Source organism: Panthera onca, chromosome E1 (assembly GCF_046562875.1).
Source record: "Panthera onca isolate mPanOnc1 chromosome E1, mPanOnc1 haplotype 2, whole genome shotgun sequence".
Lineage (NCBI taxonomy): Eukaryota > Metazoa > Chordata > Mammalia > Carnivora > Felidae > Panthera > Panthera onca.
Window position 1 is genome coordinate 32,613,007 of NC_138352.1, and position 23,089 is coordinate 32,636,095.

A 23,089-nucleotide genomic window follows, 5' to 3' on the forward strand; every position below is an offset into this window, starting at 1 on the left:
GGAGACACAGGTTTCCAGGTATGGAATGTGTACAGGGACAAAAGGCACAGCATAGGGAATATACTCAAAGGCATTGTAATAGCATTGTATGGTGACAGGGTAACGTTGTGGGTCAATTACACTCAAAAAAAAAAAAAAAAAAAAGGAAACCGAAACGTGCTTCAACGTAAAGGGGAACTGAGCAACAACTTGTGGTTTCTCTAGGTGATGAATGACTATCTGGTAATAAGAAAGACCAAACTACGGGTGCTCGTGATCATGTGGGTGAATCTCCAATGCGTTATGCTACATGAGAGAAGTTAGGTTTAAAAGGCAACATGCTGAAAGGTTACCTTTAAAAGAAAGTGTGGAGGGGCGCCTGGGTGGCTTAGTCAGTTAAGCATCCGACTCTTGATCTCAGCTCAGGTCATGATCTCACCGTTTGTGGCTTCGAGCCCCGCATCAGGCTCTGTGCTGACAACACCGAGACAGCTTGAGACTCCGTCTGTCCCTCTCTCTCTGCCCCTCCTGTGCATGCATGTGCTCACTCGCGCTCTCTCTCTCTCTCTCAAAATGAATATAAATGCACTTTAAAAAAGAGTCTGGAAAAGGCAAAACTGTTGGGAATGAAAACAAATCCGTGGTTGCCTAGGGCTGGGGGAACTTTCTGGGGTGACAGAGGTATTCCCTATCTTGACTGCGGTGGTGAGAACAAGATTGTATGTAGCAGTTAAACTTCAAAAGGGGAGAAACTTACAGAGTGTAAATTATACCTCACTAAATCTGACTTTTAATCCATCATAGGAACCCGGAATTCCTGTCAACTTGGCAGGTGGACACAGAGCGAGATTTTCAGATTTCACACCACTTTGGCTTTGGATTGGCTTTCCTCCCGTACCGGAGCTCTAGCACCCCAGACACAAGTGAAGGCACTTTGTTGCCCTCCCCAGTCCCTTCCCCCTTCTCCCTGCCTCCCCAGAGACCACCGCTGCTAGGACATTCTCTGCAGGGCTGGAGATCTACAAACGTCCAGAAACAGTATCGCGCTGTATATTTGAGATCTACAGATGTTCAGAAACACTGTTCTCAAGTTTGCTTTGGGGATCAGCATGTTTGGATAGCTGTCCATGTTAATTTATCTAGCCTGAATTTATTCATTTTAACTGCACGCTACTTCATTACACGCATATGCCGCATTTTATTAATCTATTCTTCTGCTGATGAACGCGTGGCTATTTCGAGTGTACTGCTATGCCGAGCAATGCTGCAAAAATCAGCCTCTCACCCGTACGTGGGTTTCTAGGATACAAACCTGGGAGGGAGATAATGCAGCCACAGGGGGCCCACATTTGCCTAGTTGACTGGATATGGCTGACTTTTCCTCCAGTGGTTATGGGGAGTCTCCTGATTATCTTCTGGATGGTTATGGCATTTCCTCTCACAGTAGTCTTTAATCTACTGGAAATCACGGTTTTGCTAATGAGTGAGGTGGGGATCCAAATCACTGTTTTTTTTCCTTATTTTCTTATTTATTTTGAGAGATGGAGAGGCACAGCCTTGGGCGGGGGCGTGCAGAGAGAGAGGGAAAGAGAGAATCTAAAGCAGGTTCAGCATGGTCAGTATGGAGCCTGACACAGGGCTCGAACTCATGAACTGTGAGATCACGGCCTGAGCAGAAATCAAGAGTCCAGCACCCCTCAAATCACTGTTTATGTGGAAAACCAGTAGCCCCTGCACCATGTGACCCAGGTCAGCTTCCCATTATACCTGGCCCTGCTGCTGGGCCTGATGGCGTTGAAGTTTTAAATAGTTGCTCTACTAAAATATGATTCAGGGGCGCCTGGGTGGCTCAGTCAGTTAAGTGTCCGACTCTCGATCTCCGCTCGGGTCATGATCTCACAGTCGAGATCGAGCCCCATTGTCAGCCTCTGTGCTATACGTGACACCGGCTTAAGATTCTCACTCTCTGCCCCTCCCCTGCTCGTGCTCTCTCTCAAAAAAAAAATATGATCCACACATTATATAACGTGCTGTTTTAAAACATACAATTGGGAGCGCCTGGCTGGCTCAGTCAGTGGAACAGAGGACTTGATCTCAGGGTCGTGAGATCCATGTCGGGTATGGTGCCTACTTAAAAAAAATAAAGTACAAAAAATGGTTTTTAGTATATTCAGAGCTGGGCAACCATCAGTCAATTTTAGAACATTTTCGTCACCTGGGAAAGAAATGCAGTACCTGTTAGCAGTCACTCCCCATCTCCCCCCAACCTCCTTCCAGCCCCGCCAACTACCAATCTAATCTGTTCGCTGTCTCCGTGGATTTGCCTATATATATACATAGTTTATTTATTTTGAGACAGAGAGAGATCACAAGCAGGGGAGGGGCAGAGAGAGAATCCCAAGCAGGCTCTGCGCTGTCAGTACAGAGCCCGATGCAGGTCTCAAACTCCCAAACTGTGAGATCACGACCTGAACTGAAATCAAGTGTCCGACGCTTAATGGACTGAGCCACCCAGGAGCTCCTGTATTTGCCTATTTAAGGCTTTCGTATAAATCAAGTTTTACAACGTGTGGCTTCTTTTGTGTTTGGCTTCTCTCCCTTAGCATAATCTTTGCACGGTCTTTTTAAGGTTCGTACAGGTTCTAGCATAGCCATAGTTTTATGGCTGAATCCCGTCGCTCTGTGTAGCTATGCCACTGTTGGTCTATCCACTCATCAGCGGACGGACATTTAGGTGGTTTCCTTTTGTCCCCTGTGACTGATGCTGCTGTGAGCATTTATGTACCAGTGTTCGTGGGCACGTGTGTTTCCAGCTCTCGAGGGGACTTGCTGGATCACGTGGTGACTCCATGTTTAACTTCTGAGGAACCGCAGATGGTTTCCTAGAGTGGCTGTACCACATTTTATAATAAATAAAATCCTACTTACTTTAAAATCTTAGTTTTTTTTAACCTAAGCTTACTTTTTTTTTTTTAATGTTTTATTTATTTTTGAGACAGAGACAGAGCATGAGCAGGGGAGGGGCAGACACAGAATCCAAAGCAGGCTCCAGGCTCTGAGCCGTCAGCACAGAGCCCAACGTGGGGCTTGAACTCACGAACCGTGAGATCATGACCTGAGCTGAAGTCGGATGCTTAACTGACTGAGCCACCCAGGTGCCCCATTTTACTTGCTTATTTTTGAGAGCAAGAGACTATGTGGAGGGGGGGGAGAGGGGGGGGAGGGGGGGGAGGGGGGGAGAGAGGGGGGGAGAGAGGGGGAGAGAGGGGGGGAGAGAGGGGGGGAGAGAGGGGGGGAGAGAGGGGGGGGAGAGAGGGGGGGGAGAGAGGGGGGGGAGAGAGGGGGGGGAGAGAGGGGGGGGAGAGAGGGGGGGGAGAGAGGGGGGGGAGAGAGGGGGGGGAGAGAGGGGGGGGAGAGAGGGGGGGGAGAGAGGGGGGGGAGAGAGGGGGGGGAGAGAGGGGGGGGAGAGAGGGGGGGGAGAGAGGGGGGGGAGAGAGGGGGGGAGAGAGGGGGGGGAGAGAGAATATCCTAAGCTGCCTCCCCTGTGTCAGCACAGAGCCCAAAGCGGGGCTCGATCCCACGAAACATGAGATCACGCATGACCTGAGCCGAAATCAACAGTGGGATGCTTAACCAACTGAGTCACCCAGGCGCCCCTAAAATCTTTAAAAGTAATCCCTACATCCAACGTGGGGCTCGAACTCACAACCCTAAGATCAAGAGTCACACGCTTCACTGGCTGAGCTAGCCAGGCATCCCTATAAGAGGACCTTAAAAGTGACAGAAATAGAATGGAAGCCGATGGGAATGGTAGGCGGCCCCAGAGTTGTGCCTGTGGCAGGCCTGGCCTCCCTATGGTGTCAAGGCACCCCACGGCCCTTGGGGCTCACTGTCCCCTCAGGCCAGGCTCATCCCTCTTCTAGGTTTAGCTCCTCTATTCCTCTGCCTAAACAGGAATGCCTCCCCCCTGCTGAGCCAAATTCCTGCCCGCGTCCCACCCTTCCAGAAATTCTCACTGTGAAAGCAAACGTCCATCATTTATTTGTAGCAGGCCCAAAGCACGGACGGTGCTCGCTGTGTGTCCCGCTTCCTCCCTGTCTGCAGGGCCACCAGCTCCTGCCTTCCCCTCCAAGCTAGGGTCACTGCATAGCCTGGCACAGGTGCATGATGGCCTTGCACGCCCCCCCCACCCCGAGTTAGGGTTTCTCTCCAACACCGCCATGGGCCCCCTGGCAGGGTGGGGTGGACCCTGACGGGCACCTGTGGCACCAGCACGGGGCTGAGCACACACGGGCAGCCCTAAGTCCCGGCAGAGCTCCTGCTCTGGATCTCCATGCCCGTGCCAGGCCCGGCCCCTCCTCCAACCTGCTAACGGCCCCTCCTGAGGCTGCAGTCAAGGGCAAGCCCGAATGGGGTGTCAGGAGACAACCACACTCTCTCTGCGTGACCCGGGAAGCCATTCAGATTCTCCAGGCCTCGGCTTCCTCATCTGGGAGACGGGGCTGGTCAGACTTAACCCACAGAGTGGCCAAGAAGAGAACACGCTCCTGGGGGTGCGGCGCCCACCCTGCCTCGGGAGACGCTCTAGTGCTTGCCACGCCGCCCTCCCGTCCCGTGAGGTGAAGGGGGAAGGAGACGGCTGGCCCGGGCCGTTCACTCACGTCTTCACGTAGGGGTCCGAGTAGCCGTTGGCGTCCATGGCGGCCAGGTGTGCACAGCGCACGATGCCGACCAGCAGGCCCTGCTTCTGCGAGCTGTACTTGAGGGAGATCAGGATGCGGCCCCGCTCCTCCAGGGACTTGTCTTCTGTCTTGTCCACCTGCGGGGCAGGCAGTCACCTGGCCGTCCTCACGCGCTCCCACTCTCTCCCGCAGCCAGGGGCTACTGAAGCAGTCCGCTGGCCCGGTGGGTGGGGAGGGGTCACCCTGGCCTCAGCCCCCCCCCCGAAGGTACTTCCTGGAGCCTTCAGGGTGCAGGGGGCAGCCCCCTTGGGGAGAGCCCGCATACAGCTTCGACATATTCCCGACCCCAAGCGGAACAGGGGTCCCTTCCTTTGCCCTGGCCCCTGCCCAGGGCTGCCTCAGGGATCAGACCTCAACCGTAGGTCTCCCCATCTGCCCCCCCACCCCCGCCCCGACTAGCCTGAGGGTTTCCACTCCCCACCCTCCTGAGAGCACGGTTCCCACTGTCCGGCTCCCGCTCTTCTGGAACTTCTTCTCCCGACCCTCCATCCACCTGGACACACCCAGCTAGAGGCCCCAGAGTCCCTCCTTGGGCCTCTCTGGTAGGCTCCTCTCACTGAAGTCCCAGCCACATCCCTTTGCCCACGACGGTCCTCTGCCTGTCACTCAAGTGACGTCCCGTGTGGCTCCTCATTGGCAAGGGTTCATGCCTACACCTCTCCGGAGATGGGACTCCTGTGAGGTGAGGGAAGGGCCACCTCCTCTAACTCCCACACCCAGAGCAGACAGGACTAATTGGCCACTGAACTTACTCTAAGCTCAGAAGAGGCCTCAGCATCTTTCTCGACACAGTGCTGGACGGCCATTATTAACGGCCCAGACCAGGCCCGGGGGTTTTAACCGTCTGCCACTCGGGCCTGGTGCTTTGTGTGTGATGGGCTCAGTAAACAGAGGACTTGTGCTAGTTTGGGTGACGGGTGAACATGAAATGATATAGATGAGCCGATTTTCAGCTGCTTTTTGGGGGGGGGGGGCGGGGTTCATTATACACTGGGTTGTTTCATAGGAAGACCATTGGATCGGGTATTGTTCAGTACTTACTGAGAACGAATAATGTTCACAGACCACGTAAAACCTAAGATGTGCCATCAAAGCGTGTCTTTACTGCCAGAGCACTGATCTTAAACCGCATTCCTTGGTTACCGCGTGCCTGAGACCGGACCAGCGAGCGACTAGCAAATCCAAGCGAGGCTTGGCGACACCCTGATCACGCCCCAAGCACAGGCACGCGCGTACTCTCACGCATCCACGTGCGTGAACACACGCATGTGCTCCACCTACTTGAGAACGTGCCCACACGCACTTGCACACGCACCCACATCCCTGCACGCTCCCATCCCCACACAGCGGTTTGTCATGCCAGGGTTCACAATTCAGGAACACAGCCATACTAGGGGTTGATGTTGCCTTTTAGAAGTGACATAGATCATTCGGAAAAAGTGGGTTTGGGCTAGTGACTGGTAATCAAATAAAAAAGGTTATATCCATCCATCATTCAAATGTCTAGGAGTTGGAAAGAATGTGACGAGGGAATAAAATTTGATCAGGTTATGCAAAAAGGCAGAGTTGGGATCTTGGCCTCGGGCTGACTTTTTTTTCCAGGGCTGGACTAGGGCCAGCCTGCACGGAGCATTTGTCCCAGGGCCCGGGCCCTACCAGGGACGAGCCTTCCCCTTGCCCAGGCCTCTGGGGGGAAAATGCCCTAAAAGGGGGGTTGTGCCCTCAACACTAGGCTGCTGGAGGGTCTCAGGGTCCTGGGCCCCCCTGGCCAATGCCTCCCACCAGCTCTTCTGAACAGGGTGAAGGCCAGGCCTCCAAGAGCTGGGAAGGGGATTGGGGGGGGCGGTGAGGGAGGAGAGGGAAAGGGAGACACAGATGGACAGAGGTTGGGAGGGCTCAGCTGCAGTGGACAGCAGGGGGCAAAGTTGGTTTTGACCATTTCTAGGAAAGGATTAATTTTAGGCTCCTCTAGGTGTCTCACAGGCAACTCACGCCTGTCGTGCTCCTGGAGCAACCCCAGCGGCTCCTCCCATGGCCCTCCACATCGCAGTGACCTCTGATCTTTCCAGGCGCTTGACCCCCCCACGTCAGGGATGCTTGATCTACCAGCACACCCACTCCTCCCTCCCCTGTGCACCCCACCCACCCCGCCACTGGGTCATACTCATCCCCCCATGGCTCTCCCCACCCTCAGCCCCTCTCCCTCCGAGCCTGCGCCCCGGGAGCCTGTTAAAACAGAGGCTTTAGCCCCTGCGTGGCATCCCCCCCACCCCAGCCCATCTCGCTCACGGTGAGGAATCCCTCCCAGCTTCCTCCCCCACCAACCTCTGATCTCCCCTCCTAGGACCCAGTCCCATTGTTCTCCCTGATCTACGCAGTGAGCCTCTTGCTTGTGCCTCTAACAGACCCGGCACCTGCTCTTCCCTCTGCCAGGAATATTCCCCAAACCTCCATCTAAACCATTGACCACTTGTGCTTTCCTTTGTGACCCTGAGCACTGTCTAACCTAGGCTCTGTTTGGGTAACTCCCCTCGTTTTGAATCCGGCTCCTGTCCAAGCTCCACGAAGGCTGGGATTTTTGTCTGCTTCCCCAGCACCTGAAGCCAGGTCAGGCATATAGTAGGTGCTCAATAAATGCCACTGGCCCTGAGCTGCCAAGCGGGGGGTGGGGGGGGAGCCCAGATAGCCTGGGGAGCCCCATCCCCCACTCACCGGCAGCTGCTTCTCCAGGCAGATGCTGAATGTCTTAGTGTGATTGGGCTTCAGCTTCTTCAGGGGCACGCGCGTCTCCCCGATGAACTCATTGTGGCGGAATTTGTCCTCGTCACACACGGAGATCCTGGAGGACAAGAAGCCAGCTCTTCAGATATGAGGTGGGGGCCGGGTGGGCGGTGCTCTCCGTTCGCTTTCAAAGTCGTAGGGATGTGCAGGGTGGTTGGGGACGTGGGCGGCAGGGCCAGCCCGAGGGGGAGGCTGGGGCAGGGCGTGGGTGAGGAAGGGGCCTGGGGCCCTCACCCACCGCAGGGTCTTCCGGATCATGTCTTCGTCTGTGATCCCGTAGTAAGTGAGGGTCTCATTCCATGTGGGGTTCAGAGTGTTTCGGAGAGTTTTCGTTCGAAGTTTATTTGCCTGGTGAGAGCAGAAACGAGGCTGTGAGTGTCAGGGAGTCCAGGCCTGCTGGGTCCCCAACACTGAGTAGGCCTAGGGGAAGAAGGTTGTTAAATTGGCTGGCTAAAACATGGAGGTTGGGGCGCCTGGGTGGCTCAGTGGGGGGAGGTCATGACCTCACGGTTAGTAGGGTCAAGCCCCGCTCTGGGCTCTGTGAGGACATCGCGGAGCCTGCTTGGGATTCTCCCTCCTCCTCTCTCCGCCCCTCCCCTTCTCATGTGTGCATGTGCAGACGCAAGCTCTCTCTCAAAAAATAAGCTTTAGAAATAAAAAATAAAACATGGAGATTTTCCAGGTGATCCGGGCAGGCTCAATGCAATGTGATTACAGGGCCCTTGAAAGCAGAAGGGGGAGGCAGGGGGAGGCAGGGGGAGGCAGGGGGAGGCAGGGGGAGGCAGGGGGAGGCAGGGGGAGGCAGGGGGAGGCAGGGGGAGGCAGGGGGAGGCAGGGGGAGGCAGGGGGAGGCAGGGGGAGGCAGGGGGAGGCAGGGGGAGGCAGGGGGAGGCAGGGGGAGGCAGGGGGAACAACACTCGAGGAGGGAAGAAGTCACAGGCAGACGCTGGTGTGGGAGGTGGAGGGAGGAATGGAGGGCGGGCGGCCTCTTGCTGCTGGAAAAGGGTGGAAATGGCCGCTCCTGCAGCCCTGCCACGCTGGGTGTCACCCCCATGGGAGCTGCAGCCCTGGGGGAGAAGAAATGCGTGCTGCAAGCAAGGAAGTCGGTGGCAAATGGCTAGGGCAGCCCTAGGAAACTAAAACGGGGGCTCCCGGCGTCCAGGCCCCGAGTTTGTGTTTCTGCAGGAGGTACTGACACTGGGCTGCCGAGAAGCCTGGCGACGGGGCAGGCTTCTCTCCCACCCACCTCCTTGCCTCGGTCAGGCCCTTCCCTGTACCTGGAACACCATCTCCTAGAAAATGCCCGTGGGGCGGCGGGTCCGGGCTGCCCCATCGCCTCCACTCCTCCCTCTGCTTCCCATAGCTCTTGGTTCTTTTATACTCCTTATCTGTCCTGCCCACCTGGGACTCAGCCCCACGACGGGCTCCCCCTGAGGTTGGCCACCGCAGCCAGGCTAGGAGGTCAGGCGGGCCCGGGCTCCAATCCCAGCTGTCCTTGCCCAAGCTCTGTGGAGCCCAGCAGGTTACTCGCCCCCTGGGAGCGTCAAGTTCCCACTGCAAAATAGGGCATAATAATACCTCTTTCTCAGCATGGTTTTCAGGAGCCTTCTTGATCAGGCGACGGCTTTTTATAAAACACTGCCCTACGCGGGAGCTCCTGTGTGTGTGGGAAGGTCCTTACGACTCAGCCTCCTGGTACCGCTGATTCTAGCTCTTGTGAGTCTAGGGACTCACAGCCATCGCACTTCTGAGTTGGGGACATTCCCCTGGTCACAAGGCCCTACCTGTAACAGGAGGACACTGAGGCCTGGAGTGGTGGCCCAGCGCCTCCAGGCACAGGTGGTTGGTCACTGCTGTCTCCCCTGCAGCCCTGCTTTCCTGAATCGGGACTAATCGCCTCTGCCAGGTGGCCCTCCTGGACTGGTTGGGGAGCCTCAGCCCTTACGCGCTGGCATAGGGGGTTTGGGCCTCAGACCCAACTCGGGCCCTAGCAGCCCATGGCTCTTCAGCCTCTTCCCTGCTTAGTTGGCCTGGGAAGAGTCAGGGGCGAGGGCAGCCCTCTCCCCCGGAGGGCATTTCCATCACAGTCTCTTCCTAGCAGGCCACTTGAACGCCAGGAAGTCCTTTCCAAACTCTTGGTTTCTTAGAGCAGAGGCCAGGACAAGACCACCAGCCCTCGGGCTCTGCTGCTCGTGCTCTGGTGCCCCGTGTCCTGTGTGCCCCAGCCTCCCGCTGGTGTCCTCTTAGAAGCAGAGCTAGTCTCCTGTCAACCTACCCCCCCCCCCCCAGCAATGGGGTCCACACAGCCTGCCCCTGAAAAGTCTGTGGGTCCCACACCCAACTCTGAAAAGATGATCTAACCCTCTCTCCCGTGAAATTAAAAACAAGACACTGAACTGTAAGACGTAAGAAAGTCTAGACCTTCTATCTAGTGCGGAGGGTCACCTTGAGCTTTGGGCTTAATAGCAAGTCTTTTCCAGAAAGAGTTCCCTTTTCCTAGGTGCACCACGAAGCTGTGGGGCTGACTGGGGACTCTGGGTGGAGGGAAGTGACTGAGGTCCCATCAACTTGCTTGGGCTGTGAGGGGGCAGGGGAGCTCTACGCCTCACTGGGTGCTCCAAGCCCAGCGTGGGCCCCTGTCGCAGCAGGGGGAGCCGGCTGGCAGCCTTGGGGTGGACCCCCTCACCTTACTGGCTCCTGGCAGCAGATGCAGCTTGACGTAGGGGTCCGCCAGCCCGTTGTGGTCCATCGGCTTCAGGCCCTGAGTGGAGGGGGTACAGCCAAAGGTGTGAACCGGGAGCTGGAGACACAGAGCAGCCAGGGCCTCGGGGCACGGGGTCGGCAGGCATCCCTCCTGCCCAGGCCTCCTGGCTGGGTCCCCTCACCACCCTCTTTGCAGAGACCCCTGAGCCCACGCCCTCAGAACTGGGAGGATGGCTCAGCGCCAGAGGAATCGCCCCTCCCCCTACACGTCCTGGCCCAGGGCAGGCGTCACGGGCAGTCTTCGTCAGACCAGCTTTTCTCTCCTCCAGATCATGGAGGCCAGGTGACTCACCCTTCTCTGAATGAGGGCCTCATTATCCTGCTTTGGTGAGGCCCTTCCTTCTTCCGGATGCCTCTTCTCCTGCTCCCCGAACCCACGGCTTCCCTCACTGACCCTCTGCCCACGTGACCCTCTATCTGCTCATCTATAGGCTTCCCTCTTTCCCACGGGAAAACGTTCTGGGTCCTGGAGACCAGGTTCGGTTTTGCTCCAGATTTGCCACCGCTCCCTGCCTGCCTGAATCCAAGGAGGCCACACGTCCTGGCTGGCCCTGGAGGGTCCTTCCACAAGATGGCATCCCTCGCTAACTTTGAGCCTTCAGTCAAGTGTGCACAGCCAGGGAACCAATGGAACCATAAGCGGACAGGGTCTTAGCAGACCTCATGACTGCTCTGGTTTCTGGAAATTGTATTTTTTTTCTTCCGCGGTGGCACCTGGGCATGGAGGGAGGCAGCCGTGGCCTGTGTGGGGCTGAGCTCGCAACCCCGTGGCATCACAGATGAACGGCCGTTCACGACCAGGCCCACCTCCAAGGAGGATGGAGGCTCTCACCCCCACCCCCCCGGTTTGGGTTGGAGAGCTGGGGAGGAGGGGGGCTGAGATTAGAGGTCAGGGCTTCCAATCACCCCTCTCCCCCCTGGTAGAGAAGGCAGGGCACACGGCACAGGAGGGGCTGGTGTCTGGGAGGGAGAAGAGACTAGGTGGCTCTGACCAGAGTGGCCTGGCAGCAGGTGCCTGCTCCCAGTTCCCAAGCCCGGACCACCTCTACAAAGCTGGGTGGAAGGAGAGGGAAAGGGACCTGCCCGGGCCCTGCAGCTGGCACCCCACGTTGGCGTGGCTGCGGATCACCAGGTTCTCAGCTCCTTTCCTAAGGGCAGGTCTGAAGCCCCTGCATCTCAGCCCGGGCAGCTCCCGAGGGGGGTCGGGGCCAGGATGGCACATGCCGGCTTCTAGGTGTCCAATCAGGGCCCCGGGCCCAAAGTGGACACTACTCCCCCTGCATGGCAGTCTAAGGGTGCTGGCTCAGGCCAGGTGACAGCTGAGACAGGCAGCCTGTCCCTCGGGGTGGGCAGAGCCACGGGTGAAGGTGCTGAGGGGCAGAGGAGCTCCCGGGCTGGGACTGAGGGAGGGGTCTGGGCCCAGGCCCCTCCACGGTTCTACTGGGAGTCCCACTAGGCTGTACTACCACCCTTACCTTGCGGGAGAACATCAACTTTGGCACCTTCCTCCCAGAGGAATCGATTCGGGGGGTGGAGGGAACAGCATGGCTAAGAAGAGAGCTGATGCCTGCCAGCCGGAGGCAGGAGACGCCCCCAGCCCCAACCCAGAGACCGGAGAGCAAGGCTGGGCGCTGAGCCCATGGGAGATGAATCCCCTGCCTGGAGCAGGGCATGGGTGCCCACCCACTCGCGGGTTGCCCAGGTGTTGGGAACTTCAGGGGCCACAGGCAACCAATTCAAGCCCTCTCGGTCTAGCAGGACATACCTGTCATCTCTCCGCTTCCCCTCCTTCCCTCCACAGCCCCTCCCCAGCTCCGCCCCCAACCTGTGCCTTCCTTCTCTCATTCGCTTTCTGCTTCCTTGTTCTACTCCTTCCCTGAGTGCCTGGCCCGGCAAGGCCTTCTGGGGCAGCGGAGAGGATTTAGGCCAGAATTCCCTCCCTGCCCTGCACCCACGATGCAGGTGCCACAGGGCCCAGTCAGGAAACAGTGGGGAGGATGGGCCTCTGGATCTCAGCCGCCCCCGCCCCCCAACTCCAGCCAGGGCCCCAGACCCTGGGGACCGCGGGAGCCGGCGGGGGCCTACCTTGGCCTTGCTGATGGTGCAGTGCAGGGCGTTGTTCTCCTGGTCGTAGAGCAGGCTGAAGTCCAGCGTGCCCAGGGCAGCTGCGGACAGGGGGCTCGGGTCACGCACTGGCCACACAGTGGCGGAGCATCATCCACCCCTGGGTGGTGGGACCAGGTGCCCACAGTGACTGCCATCGACCAAGAACCTACTGCATCCAATCTCTCCACCCAGCCTCTTAGCCCCATCAGCCCTAGGAAGCGAGCAATGTCCTCCTCACATTCCAGAGGACAGAGGAGCCGAGGTTCAGTGAGGCTACGTCAGCCCCGGTCACCACGAGTAGCGGCCCAGGAGTCAAACCCAGGTGGCAGGCCCCACAGCCCAGACCCCCGTGCTGTGGTGCTGGGCCTGGGGCTGGTCCGGCGTTGGGCCCAGTGTGCCCAGGGTACAGGGCACTCAGCTAAAGGTTCCTGTTCTCCTGCCATCCTGGTGCAACTGCCAGTCTTGGCTCTGTGCGTCAGTTTCTCTCACCCGTGAAGGGTCACGAGGACTGTGGGAGAAGTCAGAGGAGACACGGCTTTGAGAGGCTGTGGGTCCTGGCCAGGCTGACTGGCTGACCCACCCCCCCCCCACTCCCCAGCAACACCTGGGGCCGCAGCTCCCCCCTCTCTCTGGTCCGCTGGGGGGCCCTGCGAAGGAGTAAGGAGCCACCTAGGTCCTCGCGCTGCTGAGCTGCAAGCCTTTTAAAGGCAGCAGGCAACTCTCTAGGGCTGGGCAGAGCATTTGGCAATAATTGGGTGCAGCTGCAACCCTGGGGGACAATCACACACAGCAGCTGTGGCCTCCCGTGTTGACGTGGCTCCTGGCACGAAAGCGGGGGTTGTGGGTGAGCAGCAGGCCTCCAGGGGTGAGTCTCTGGACAGTAAGATGCAAATTCACAGGATGTCTTTAGAAACCCAGACACGGGCCGGTCAACTGGCACGCCATTCATTCATTCATTCATTCATTCATTCATTCATTCATTCTTTACCAAACAGTATTACGATAAGCTGGTTTCTAGGGATGAGGGTATCAATAAGGCGGTGCTCCTGCCCCAAGGAAAGCGGAGCTTAATAGGAGAAACAGATGGAAAGAATCTACCCTAACAGAGTCTGGTGAGCGAGGAGCAATAGGGGTCTAAGGATGTGAACTGGGGCCACCAGGGAAGGCTCCCTGGAGGAGGTGATGCTTCACCTGAGCCATATAAGATGATTAGGGGTTGGCCGTACACAGTGGCGCTGGGGGAAAGGCATTCCAACCACAGGCCGACCGGGGTCCGGGGGGCTGAGTGGGTGGAGTGAGGCTAGGGGGAGGGCGGGGCTCTGTTCTTCCGGCCAGCGGCACCCAACACGGTTCTAGATCGAACTATGGCCCACTGGCCTAGTCCAGCCAGGCTCATCTCTTCACATCTTGTCCACGGCTCCTTTGGCACTATGGTGGCAGAGTGGAGTGGATCCACAGGGACCGTATGCCTGCAGACCCCTGGGCTCGTGCAGGGGCCGGGGCATGGCTAAGTTTGGCTTGGCAGAGAAACGGGCAACTTAAGGGCCATGCGTGTGCAGCTGCCCTTCATTTTGAGGTGATGGCACTGAGTCGCATTAGTCTTGCCCCCTAGCTCCTAACACAGGGCAAGGCACCCAGCCCAGTCTCTGTCCTTGCCTGGGAGGGGCGCACGTGGGGTAGGAGACCCGCCCTCTGACGCTGGACCTCGGGTTCAAGTCCTGGCTGTACTGTGCTTCTTTGCGGTGTGACTTTAGATAGCTTTTCTTGCCTCTCTGTGCCTCAGTTTCCTCATGTGCAAAATGGAGACACAACAGAGCCCACCTCACAGCATTGTGCCTTAACGCAGCCCCTGGGGGACCGGAAATGCTCAGTATGTAATTATAGAAAGAGCAGATCTATTTTGGCGATCTTTCTAGATAACTGTACTTGCCCCTCCGAGACGCCTTCTGGAATGAACTCGTTCCAAACTGGATCACTCCCCTCCCGGCCTTTGTGGACAGGATATACAAATGGCCACAGATACCGTTTTCTTCGTTTTTCTGCCTCCTCCTTGGCCATCAGCCTGAAACTCCTCTTAGAATACTTGCCTCTGGTGGCACACACAGCTCTCCCTCCTTTTCAATAGTCCCCTGTCTGTTCCACGAAACCAGGGGAGAATCTATACTAGAATTGTGTCCAAACTATGAGTCAACAGGGCTTGAGTGGCGCCTAAGGCGCTTTCGTCAGTAGAGTCCGTGTGCTTCAGCGCTAACTGTATCTGGCTGCGGCCTGGATCCTGGCTCCCATTTGTGCAGCTGGGCGGGTGGGGGTGCTGTGAGCGAGGTTCGTATCACCACGCCTGTAACAGCGCACACAGCCACGGGCCCCGGATTCTCCAGGTCCCTGCTTTTAGAATATTCTCCAACGCTGTTGGCTCTACGTGACAGGAGATCAGTCTGCTGTTCGGTTCAGGCCTCCCCAGGTCCAGTCTCCCGCCAGACATGAGCTTCCAGAGAGGAGGGACCATTGCCTCAGCCATGCCGGTGACACCGGCAGGGAGCAGATGTTCAATCCACATGGCCGGTCCGTTCCAACCAACTTGCTCTCCAGCTGTTCAAGGGAGCGGGGATTGGGTGTGATGCCCACGTGTTAAAATGCACACCCCACGATCTCTGCCCGTTGCCCACTCTCAGAGAAGGACAGCCAGCCAGACGGTGGGGCTACCTGCTCCCCACTGGGGAACTTAGGTCCAGAAGAGAAGAGCCCCTTTCACCGGCTCTCCAGACATCCCTGTTTAGGGACAGCTGACGCTGCCCGGGGAAACCAGCACCTGTTATCAATGCCCAGGAAGGAACAGCGCACCCAGTGCGGTCCCCCCTCCCCCACGGCTGCAGGATTGATGAATTTTTTTGAACTCCAACGGAAGCTTTGTAAGAAATAATAGTTTTTAGGGGCTCCTGGGTGGCTCAGTCGGTTAAACGTCCGACTCTTGATTTCGGCTCAGGTCGTGGTCTCAGGGTTTGTGGGATTGAGCCCCGAGTCAAGCCTGCTTGGGTTCTCTCTCCCTCTCTCTCTGCTGCTCCCCTGCTCACATGCACTCTTTTTCTCTCTCTCTCACAATAAATAAATGTTTTTTTTAAAAAAGAATAGTTTGTAAATAGAAGCGTGGTCACCATTGGTAGAAACTTGCTGGTGGTGGAGATCTCTTGGGCAGGGATCTTATCGTCCAAAGTCTTCATTTCCCATTCAGGGAAATGAGGCTCAGAGAGGGGAGGTGACCTGGTCAGGGTTGCACAGCAGAATTGGAAGCAGAATCCAGGCCTCTTCACTTCCATCCTGATAGTTCCTTTCTTAAAACCTAGTGGTGGGGCGCCTGGGTGGCTCAGTCGGTTAAGCGTCTGACCTCGGCTCAGGTCATGATCTCATGGTCCGTGAGTTCGAGCCCCGCGTCGGACTCTGTGCTGACAGCTCAGAGCCTGGAGCCTGTTTCAGATTCTGTGTCTCCCTCTCTCTATGCCTCTCCCCCATTCATGCTCTCTCTGTCTCAAAAATAAAATAAACGTTAAAAAAAAAAATTAAAGCCTAATGGTTTCCCCCAATTTTTCTGTCTGCCACTTTGCGTGGCTGAAACCTTAGGAGGACGCAACAGAGAAACAGAGAGAGAAAAGCCAAGTCGCTCTCGGGGACGAGGGAGGGCTGGGCTGCCGTCCAGGAGCCGGCTCACGGTGCAGGTGAGGAGGGCCCTAAGGGCAGGTGAAGGTGCTCGTCTGTGTGAGCCGCTGGGTCCTGCCCTCCACCCACTCAAATCACGTGTCCTGGCTAAAGTTTACATCCTTGGAAAAATAATGAGGGTTGGTCACTAATGGGCCCTTGAGAGTTGTCACCCGCCTGTCGATAATTATAGAGCTTTAATGGGGCTAATTCAGAGAAAATCAGGCTCAAGCCCCTGTCAGTTCCTCTAAGGCCAAACATCCCTTTGCTCTGCTGATGGAGACTGACAGCATCATTTTGACCTTGGTTTGCACCTGGACTTTCCTCACCCGTACACCCTTGGGGATAGGAAATCTGCCCTGGTTGTTCTTTTTTTTTTTTTCTTTTTGAAGAAAAATGTCAGCCTCTCAAATAGTTTTAAAAAACTATGGCAAGGGGCACCTGGGTGGCTCAGTCAGTTGAGCGTCTGACTTTGGCTCAGGTCATGATTTCACGGTTTGTGGGTTAGAGCCCCATGTCAGGCTCTGTGCTGACAGCTCAGAGCCTGGAGCCTACTTTGGATCTGTCTCCTCTCTCTCTCTGCCCCTCCCCTGCGTGCACTCTGTCTCTCAAAAATAAATAAATTAAAAAAAAAAAAAAACTATTGCAAGAACCACAGAAAAATGGTCAAGCCCGAGTTGAAAGCATTTCCTAGTTGGGAAAACTGAGGCACTGAGCCAAGAACTTCAGGAAGTAGAAAGAAGAATGAGCCATAGTCTCTGTTTCCCAGCAGCTCTGGGGCAGAGGATCAGAACTTTAGGACCTTTATAAGTCTAATCATTCTCCTGCTTTAAATTATTCAAAGGTTCACCACTGCCTCCTGGACTCAGTTTAACCTCCTTGGTGTAGCACTGAAGGCCCTCTGTGATATGACCACCTTGTCCTGAGCCACTTGACAGGCACCTGTGCCGGGCTGTGTTTCCTACCCCTCTCTACCTGTGCACACGGCACTCCCTCTGCCAGGAGCATCTCTCTTTTCTCCTTCCACTCTGCCAGCCTGCTTCTTCCCTTCTCCCAGCCTCAGAGCAGAGCCTTCTCTGTGGGTAAACTCTGTGCATGCTAGCGTTTCTCGTTCGGGTTCCTGCCTCCCTGTTGTCACTGCGGGGCTACTTGTGCATCTCGGTTTCCGTGAAATCCCTCATGTCAGAGATTGTGTCTCGGGCATTCGTGAATCTCAGCACAGTGCCGGCCGTACAGTTGGTCTTGTAACGTTGAATCCATAGAAATATAGTGCGAGCAGGACATGACTGGGCTCAAAGGAAGGGGATTCACAGCCAGCAGGGACCAGGAAACGCTGCCAGCTGAGGGCCTTCGGGACAGCGATTCCTCCACTGCATCCTCGCTCCAGGCCTCCAGGGGCATCGCTCCTGACCCAGACCAGGGCGAATCATGCAGGGGCAGGTGTGAGCACGGGCATGTGATGCAATTCTGGCCAATGAGACAGAAGGACAGGTCTCCTGGGGACTCTGGGAGAGCTGTCCTCACCCTCGAACCGAGATATGGGCAAGGAAACTCGCCCTTGTCAAATTTAGGATCTTCTTGTTACATGTGACACCTGGACCTGAAGCGGCCACCTTGCACCGGGAGGGAGGTCAGCCTACGAAGAGAAGAGCATGGCCGAGTGGAAAGGGGGGCAGAACCATCACCTCCAAGGTTGCTGATGGGACACTGTGTAAACCTACCTGCGGGTCCCACGATCTCAACTGTCCTCACTGTTTAAGGCACTTTGAGTTTGCTGTTACTTGCAACCTGGACATTCTAGTCTTTATAGTTTTGAAGAAGGGCCTGGGTCTTCCAGGTGGAGAGTGGGTGGGAGGGCGTCGGCAGGGGAGAAGCACATGCAGAGGGCGGGGCCCGGGGCCCTTCTCCAGGGCAGCAGGCAGCCCAGCCCAGCTTGGCCAGGCCACACCTCGGACCCGTGGGAGGAAGGGCGATTGTAACTCCAACGTGCACTGCGTTTTCTCCCCACCATCGCCCCCTATTAGATCAGTTTGGAACATGTGAATTTTGTGCTTGTGCCTGGAGGTGCCTTAATAAAGGATGGGCTTTAAAGAGAAGAGGGGGAAAGGCTGAATAAATACACAGCACTTCATTCTCAGCCTCGGACAACAGAGCAACCGCCCTAATTTCTTTTTGTTAGAACAGAGATAATCCAATAATTAGGGCAGCAAATAGCATAACCCTGGCTAAAGCCCTAATGAACCATCTGGCTTGAATCACTTAGGCTTATTCTAGGGATCTGGCTGGTAGGGCTGAGAGAGGGCCTCGGCCTGGGGTATCTGCTGAAGAGCGATTCCACCCCCAGCCTGGTCCCACCACAGGAAGGAGCCGAGTTTTCTGTGTTCCCATGCCTAGGATGTTTGCTCGGCCACTGACGGGATCCAAGTCTGGGGTGGGCTGCTCCTGGAAGGGGACAAGGGGGCCCAAGCTGGCTGTGGCTCAGCCATATGCCCTCCTCCTTAGCTCTTTTCAACAGACTGCCTGGTGTCATGGGTGTGGCCAGCCCACAGTTCAGGCTGGCAAGGCTGTGTTCAGGATGGCCTCGCATTGCCCACCTCAACTGAGTCTGTCCCCTGCTGGGACACGTGAGCTCCCTGGTTCCCATGACCCCGTCCTGTTTCCCTTTGCCCCACTCTCTGCTGCTGGGACAGTGCTCAGTGACAGGCTGCTGAGTTGATGGACTGGAGATGAGGCAGCTGGCCTGAGTTTGGGACTTTTGGGCCACCTTGCCTGGGGGCTTAGGGAGAGCCCAAAAAAATGACAAGATTTCTCACCTCATAACAGTCTGTCATCCAGAGGGCCCTTGGTGGCACCAGGAGGGTTCCCTGAAGTTCATGGGGAAGCCCTGCCCTGCCAGCTCACTCCCTTGGCACAGCAGGAAAGATGTTGGAAGGGCAACAGGTTCCCTAACCCTTCTTCTGGAGGTGGCTTTGGATTCATGGCATCCAAAGGGGTGACTTGGGTCCCAGTTAGGTCCTTCCCAGATGCATGGCAAGTAAGGGGTTGCGATTTGCCCAGGGTGCCAGGAGCTGAGGGTGGGGAAGATCAACTGGAGCCTGAGGGCACAGCCCTGAGGCACAGCCCTGAGGACAATCAACTCCCACGACCCAATTTCCCCAAGCTGGCAGGGAAGGGGAGGGGGAGAGGACTGCTTCCCACGTCCATGCCCCACAGCAAGGCCTCAATACACCAGGTTCCGACCAGAGTGCTGCGGTCCAGGCCCACTGAAAGTACCTAGCACTTTCCTCCCCTTGGAGGATGGAGGTGGGGCCTCCTCCAGCTCTCTCCTCCAGGGCCTCCCTAGGTAGGACAATGAGCGGTGGGCCACCTCCCCCAGTGGTGCTGACGACCTCCACATTCAGCTTCCAGAGGCACATTTTATGCTTGGGGAAACTCCAGGCCGCCGGCTCTAGGCCCTTGTGAGCGCCCAAACCAGGCGCAGCCACCTTCGCGGGCGCAGCACGCGGTTGTTGGGGGGACTCAGCTGAGCGGGCCTTGGCGAAGCCTGCGAGCGACCCCTGCGTGGAAAGGTCCACATCCCTGGCAGGGCTGGTGTGGCAGGTCTCACAGTGACGCGACTGGGGCTACAGCTCGGCTGGGGACCCTAGCGAGCAGCGCTGCCCCCCAGCCCCACCCCGGTCTCGTGCCAACCCCTTCCGAACCAGGCGGCGACCTCTTCCACCTCGGTTTCCCCTAAGGTCCCGGGTCGGGCGCGGCAGGCACCGTCAGAGACGGGAAAGGCGAGGAGCTCCCGCCGGCCGGGCCTCGGCCCGGGGACCCCCGCGCTTGCCCACTCCCTGGGGCTCGAGGCTCAGCCCCGGGAGGAGGAGGCGCGTGCTGGGTGACCCTTCCTGGTGGTGGAAAGCGGGCGTAACAGGTGGGCGAAGGTCGGCGGCCCGGGAGAGCTCCGCGGCGGGGTCCACGGACACAGGAGGAAGAACCGCCAAGGTTTTTCCAAAGGACAAGCGGCCCGGCAGTCCTTTGGTGCTCGGCCCGGGCGCCAGCGAAGCCGCCGCGCTCTGCGGGCCGCCGGGCCCACTCGGGAGGCCGGCCCGGCCCCGGGCCCCTCCACCTCCCGCCCCAGCCCGGCCCCTCGGCTGCGGGGCCGGTCCCGCAACGGGTTCCCAAGCGGGGAGGACCGCGCGGCAGGCAGCAACTGGTGTCTCCCCGGGGCGCAGCTCCGCCCTTCCCCGGAACAAAAGCCGCCGCCCGCGCCGGAGCTCCCCGCCAGCGGGCCGAGAGGGGGCGCGGCGCGGGCTCCGAGAACCGGGCCCCGGAAATGGGACACCCCCAGGGGGCGCCCCCAAACTTCCCACCTCTCCAGTGCGGGTCAGGGAGGGGTTCGGGGCTGCCTCTGTAGGGCGCGCGGAGAGCGCACGGAGCGGGCGAGGGGCCGCCCCCGGCGGGGGTGGATGCCGGCGAAAGGGGAGACCGCAGGGGGCCGGGGCACCCGCGAGGTCGGGGAGCGAGCGAGAGGCCGGGCCGGGGGAGGGGGCGGGAAGTCGGCGAGTTGGAAACTTACTGCAGTCGTCGGATTCGTAGCCGTCGGCGTCCGGCTCGTCCTCGGGCGGCTTGGCGGGCGGCCGAGCCGGGCTGGGGCCGGGGCTAGGGCCCGGGCTGGCGCCGTAGGCTCCGAAGAGCTGGTCGACATCCTCGTCGTCGTCGCGGGCGCCGTCGGAGGGGCTGCGGCGGCCCGCGCTGGCCGCGGCGGGGCGCGCGGGGGCGTCCGGGGGCGCAGCGGCGCGGGGCCCGGCGTCCGGGGGCAGGCCCCGCGGGAAGCGGGGGAAGTAGTCGGAGATCTGCTTGATGGGCCGGATGGGGCCGGGGCACACGTCGATGGCCATATGCTCCTGGATGCTGATGGTCGCCTTCTCCCCGCGCCGCCGGAGGGTCATGCAGGCAGCGCGGCCCCGCCCGGGCGCGGCCCGGCCCGGCCCGGCGCGGCCCCGGCCCGGGGGGTGGGGGGCGGCTCAGCAGGCCCGGCGGGGCGCGGCGAGGGCTGCGGGCATCGCCGGCGGCGCCCCCCGGACGGCCCTGACGCGGCTGCTGCCTGCTCGGCGGCGGCCGGCGAGTGAGTGCCAGGGGCCGGCAGGCGGGGGGCGGGCCCAGCCCGCGTCACCCGGCAGCAACCAAGCAGTGTGAGTGTGCGGGCTGCGCGGGCGGGCGCGGAGCGGAGCGAGCGAACGGCGCCGCACTCACTCGCACTGGCACCGGCGCGCGCACACCCGCGGGCCCCGGGCGCCTTCCACTCGCGCACACGGGCAGGACCGCCGGGAGGCTGAGCAGGGAGCCGCAGGACGCACACTCGCACGTTCCCGCTTGTCCCAGCCCTTGTGGGGTTCCGTTCCCTCCCACAGGACACACGCGGGGGTGCCAAGTCACTCTAAGCACACAGAAGCGTGTGCAGACGCTTGGCAGAAGCGTCCGCTGGCTCACACCTGCAGGACACATCCGCAAACGTTATGTACCCACACAGAGTTGGTTGCGGGTGCCGTTCACCCCCCGATACACACCTGCCTAACAGGACACCCACAGACACACCCAGAGAAGTGATCACGGGACTCGGGGCATCCCCCTCCACCCCCATCTAGCAGGACACACAGCCACGCTCCTAGGAATGTGTGTGAGCAACGTGTGTTGCTCACACGCTGGTAGAGCATGTACATCCTCAGTGGCCCAAGGTCATTGCTGTTCACAATTCCTCTCGGGTCACATACAAGCACACACTCTCCGTAACCCTGCGTCAGTCCCTCACTTGGTTAGTGAGTAGTTTGAGGAACTCGCCCCGCTCTCCCCATGGGGATAGGATGGGTGAGAACCTTGACCACAGACTGGTCCCGAGGGGGGAGGGCAGACATGGCCTGGGCAGAAGACACCTGCCCCGTGATGATGGATGAGGCAGAAGTGGGGAGGCAGGGCGTGGCCTGCCCACCTGCTCAAGCCTCCCACATGGTCAGATAACCAAACAAATCTCGGCAGCCCAGCCCAGAACTTTCCGGGAACAGAGCTCTGTTGGGAATGGCTGCTGCTTATACAGGTGTGTCTCCAGAGAGCCCTGGGCCTGGACAGAATCCTGTTTACTGCCTGGCTTCTGACATATCAGAAATGCTTATCTTCTTGACTGGGTCCCCTCCATGAGTCTGAATGAGGAGAGCCCCAAGCCTGTGTCCCTCCCTCCACCATAACCCACTGAAAGAGGTGGGGGGAACAGAGAGAAGAGAGAGGAGGCTCTTTCTCATCACATCCAGCTGCTACATCCTGACGGATCATCTGAACTTTTTGAACCTCAGTTTCCTCATCTGGGAAATGGGGCTAATTCCAACCTCACAGCATTATGGGGAGGCCCGTTCCAGCATAGAACACGACAGATCAGAGGTGCTCGACAGGGTTGGCTTTCTCTTCTCCCTTCCCTTGAGAGACAAGACTCACTGGTGAGAAATGATGGAGAACCATACGCTGTTTTGTGGTAAGTTCTGCACTGGGTGGTGATAGTCGGCATGACTATATCAAGACCGTTTCCAGCTGCCATCGCTTTGATCCCTTACATTACCCCATGGTGTAGACAGGGCATACTGTTACCATGTTCAGGCGAGGAGATTAAAGCTCAGGCACAATGACTTACCCACAGTGACTGCTGGCTTGTAGCAGAGCTGGGAGTAGAACCCAGGTGTTCTGACTTTTTTGAAGCTTCCACGCACCCCCTCCTCTGCCTCTTCCTCTCCACCCCTATGAAGCTTGAAGGGTCCGAGCAGAGCTGGAAACACAGGTAAAACCTCGTTTCCCAGAGCTAGGGGGGCGGGGGCGGGGCGGGGGGGTGGGGGGAGAGGCGGCCAAGCCTCAGTGGTTACAATAGGAAAGAACCAGCCTGGGGGCTCCCTAAGGACGATCTGGGAACCCGGTAGGAGAAAAAAATCAACCTTCCAAGAATCAGAGGCCAAGGGAAGGCCAGGAAAGCCTGGAAGCCTAACACAGTGGGTTTCTCATTTCTG

At 58.2% G+C, this 23,089-nt stretch overlaps 1 protein-coding gene across 2 annotated transcripts in view; it reads right to left on the minus strand.

The window, feature by feature from the left end:
- DOC2B (double C2 domain beta) overlaps positions 1 to 22,849 on the minus strand; it is a 34,282-nt gene extending 11,433 nt beyond the window's left edge. The window contains exons 1-7 of one of the 2 annotated variants that reach the window (XM_060646893.3): positions 20,623 to 22,849; positions 12,351 to 12,430; positions 11,741 to 11,767; positions 10,189 to 10,263; positions 7,741 to 7,850; positions 7,434 to 7,560; positions 4,641 to 4,798 (exon numbers count right to left, since the gene is read on the minus strand). In XM_060646893.3, coding sequence (XP_060502876.1) covers positions 4,641 to 4,798; positions 7,434 to 7,560; positions 7,741 to 7,850; positions 10,189 to 10,263; positions 11,741 to 11,767; positions 12,351 to 12,430; positions 20,623 to 20,995 — 950 coding nt within the window. In that variant the 5' untranslated portion in view covers positions 20,996 to 22,849. The remainder of the gene's footprint in view (positions 1 to 4,640; positions 4,799 to 7,433; positions 7,561 to 7,740; positions 7,851 to 10,188; positions 10,264 to 11,740; positions 11,768 to 12,350; positions 12,431 to 20,622) is intronic. The other variant, XM_060646894.3, reaches the window with a different exon arrangement.
- Positions 22,850 to 23,089: the final 240 nt, after the last annotated feature.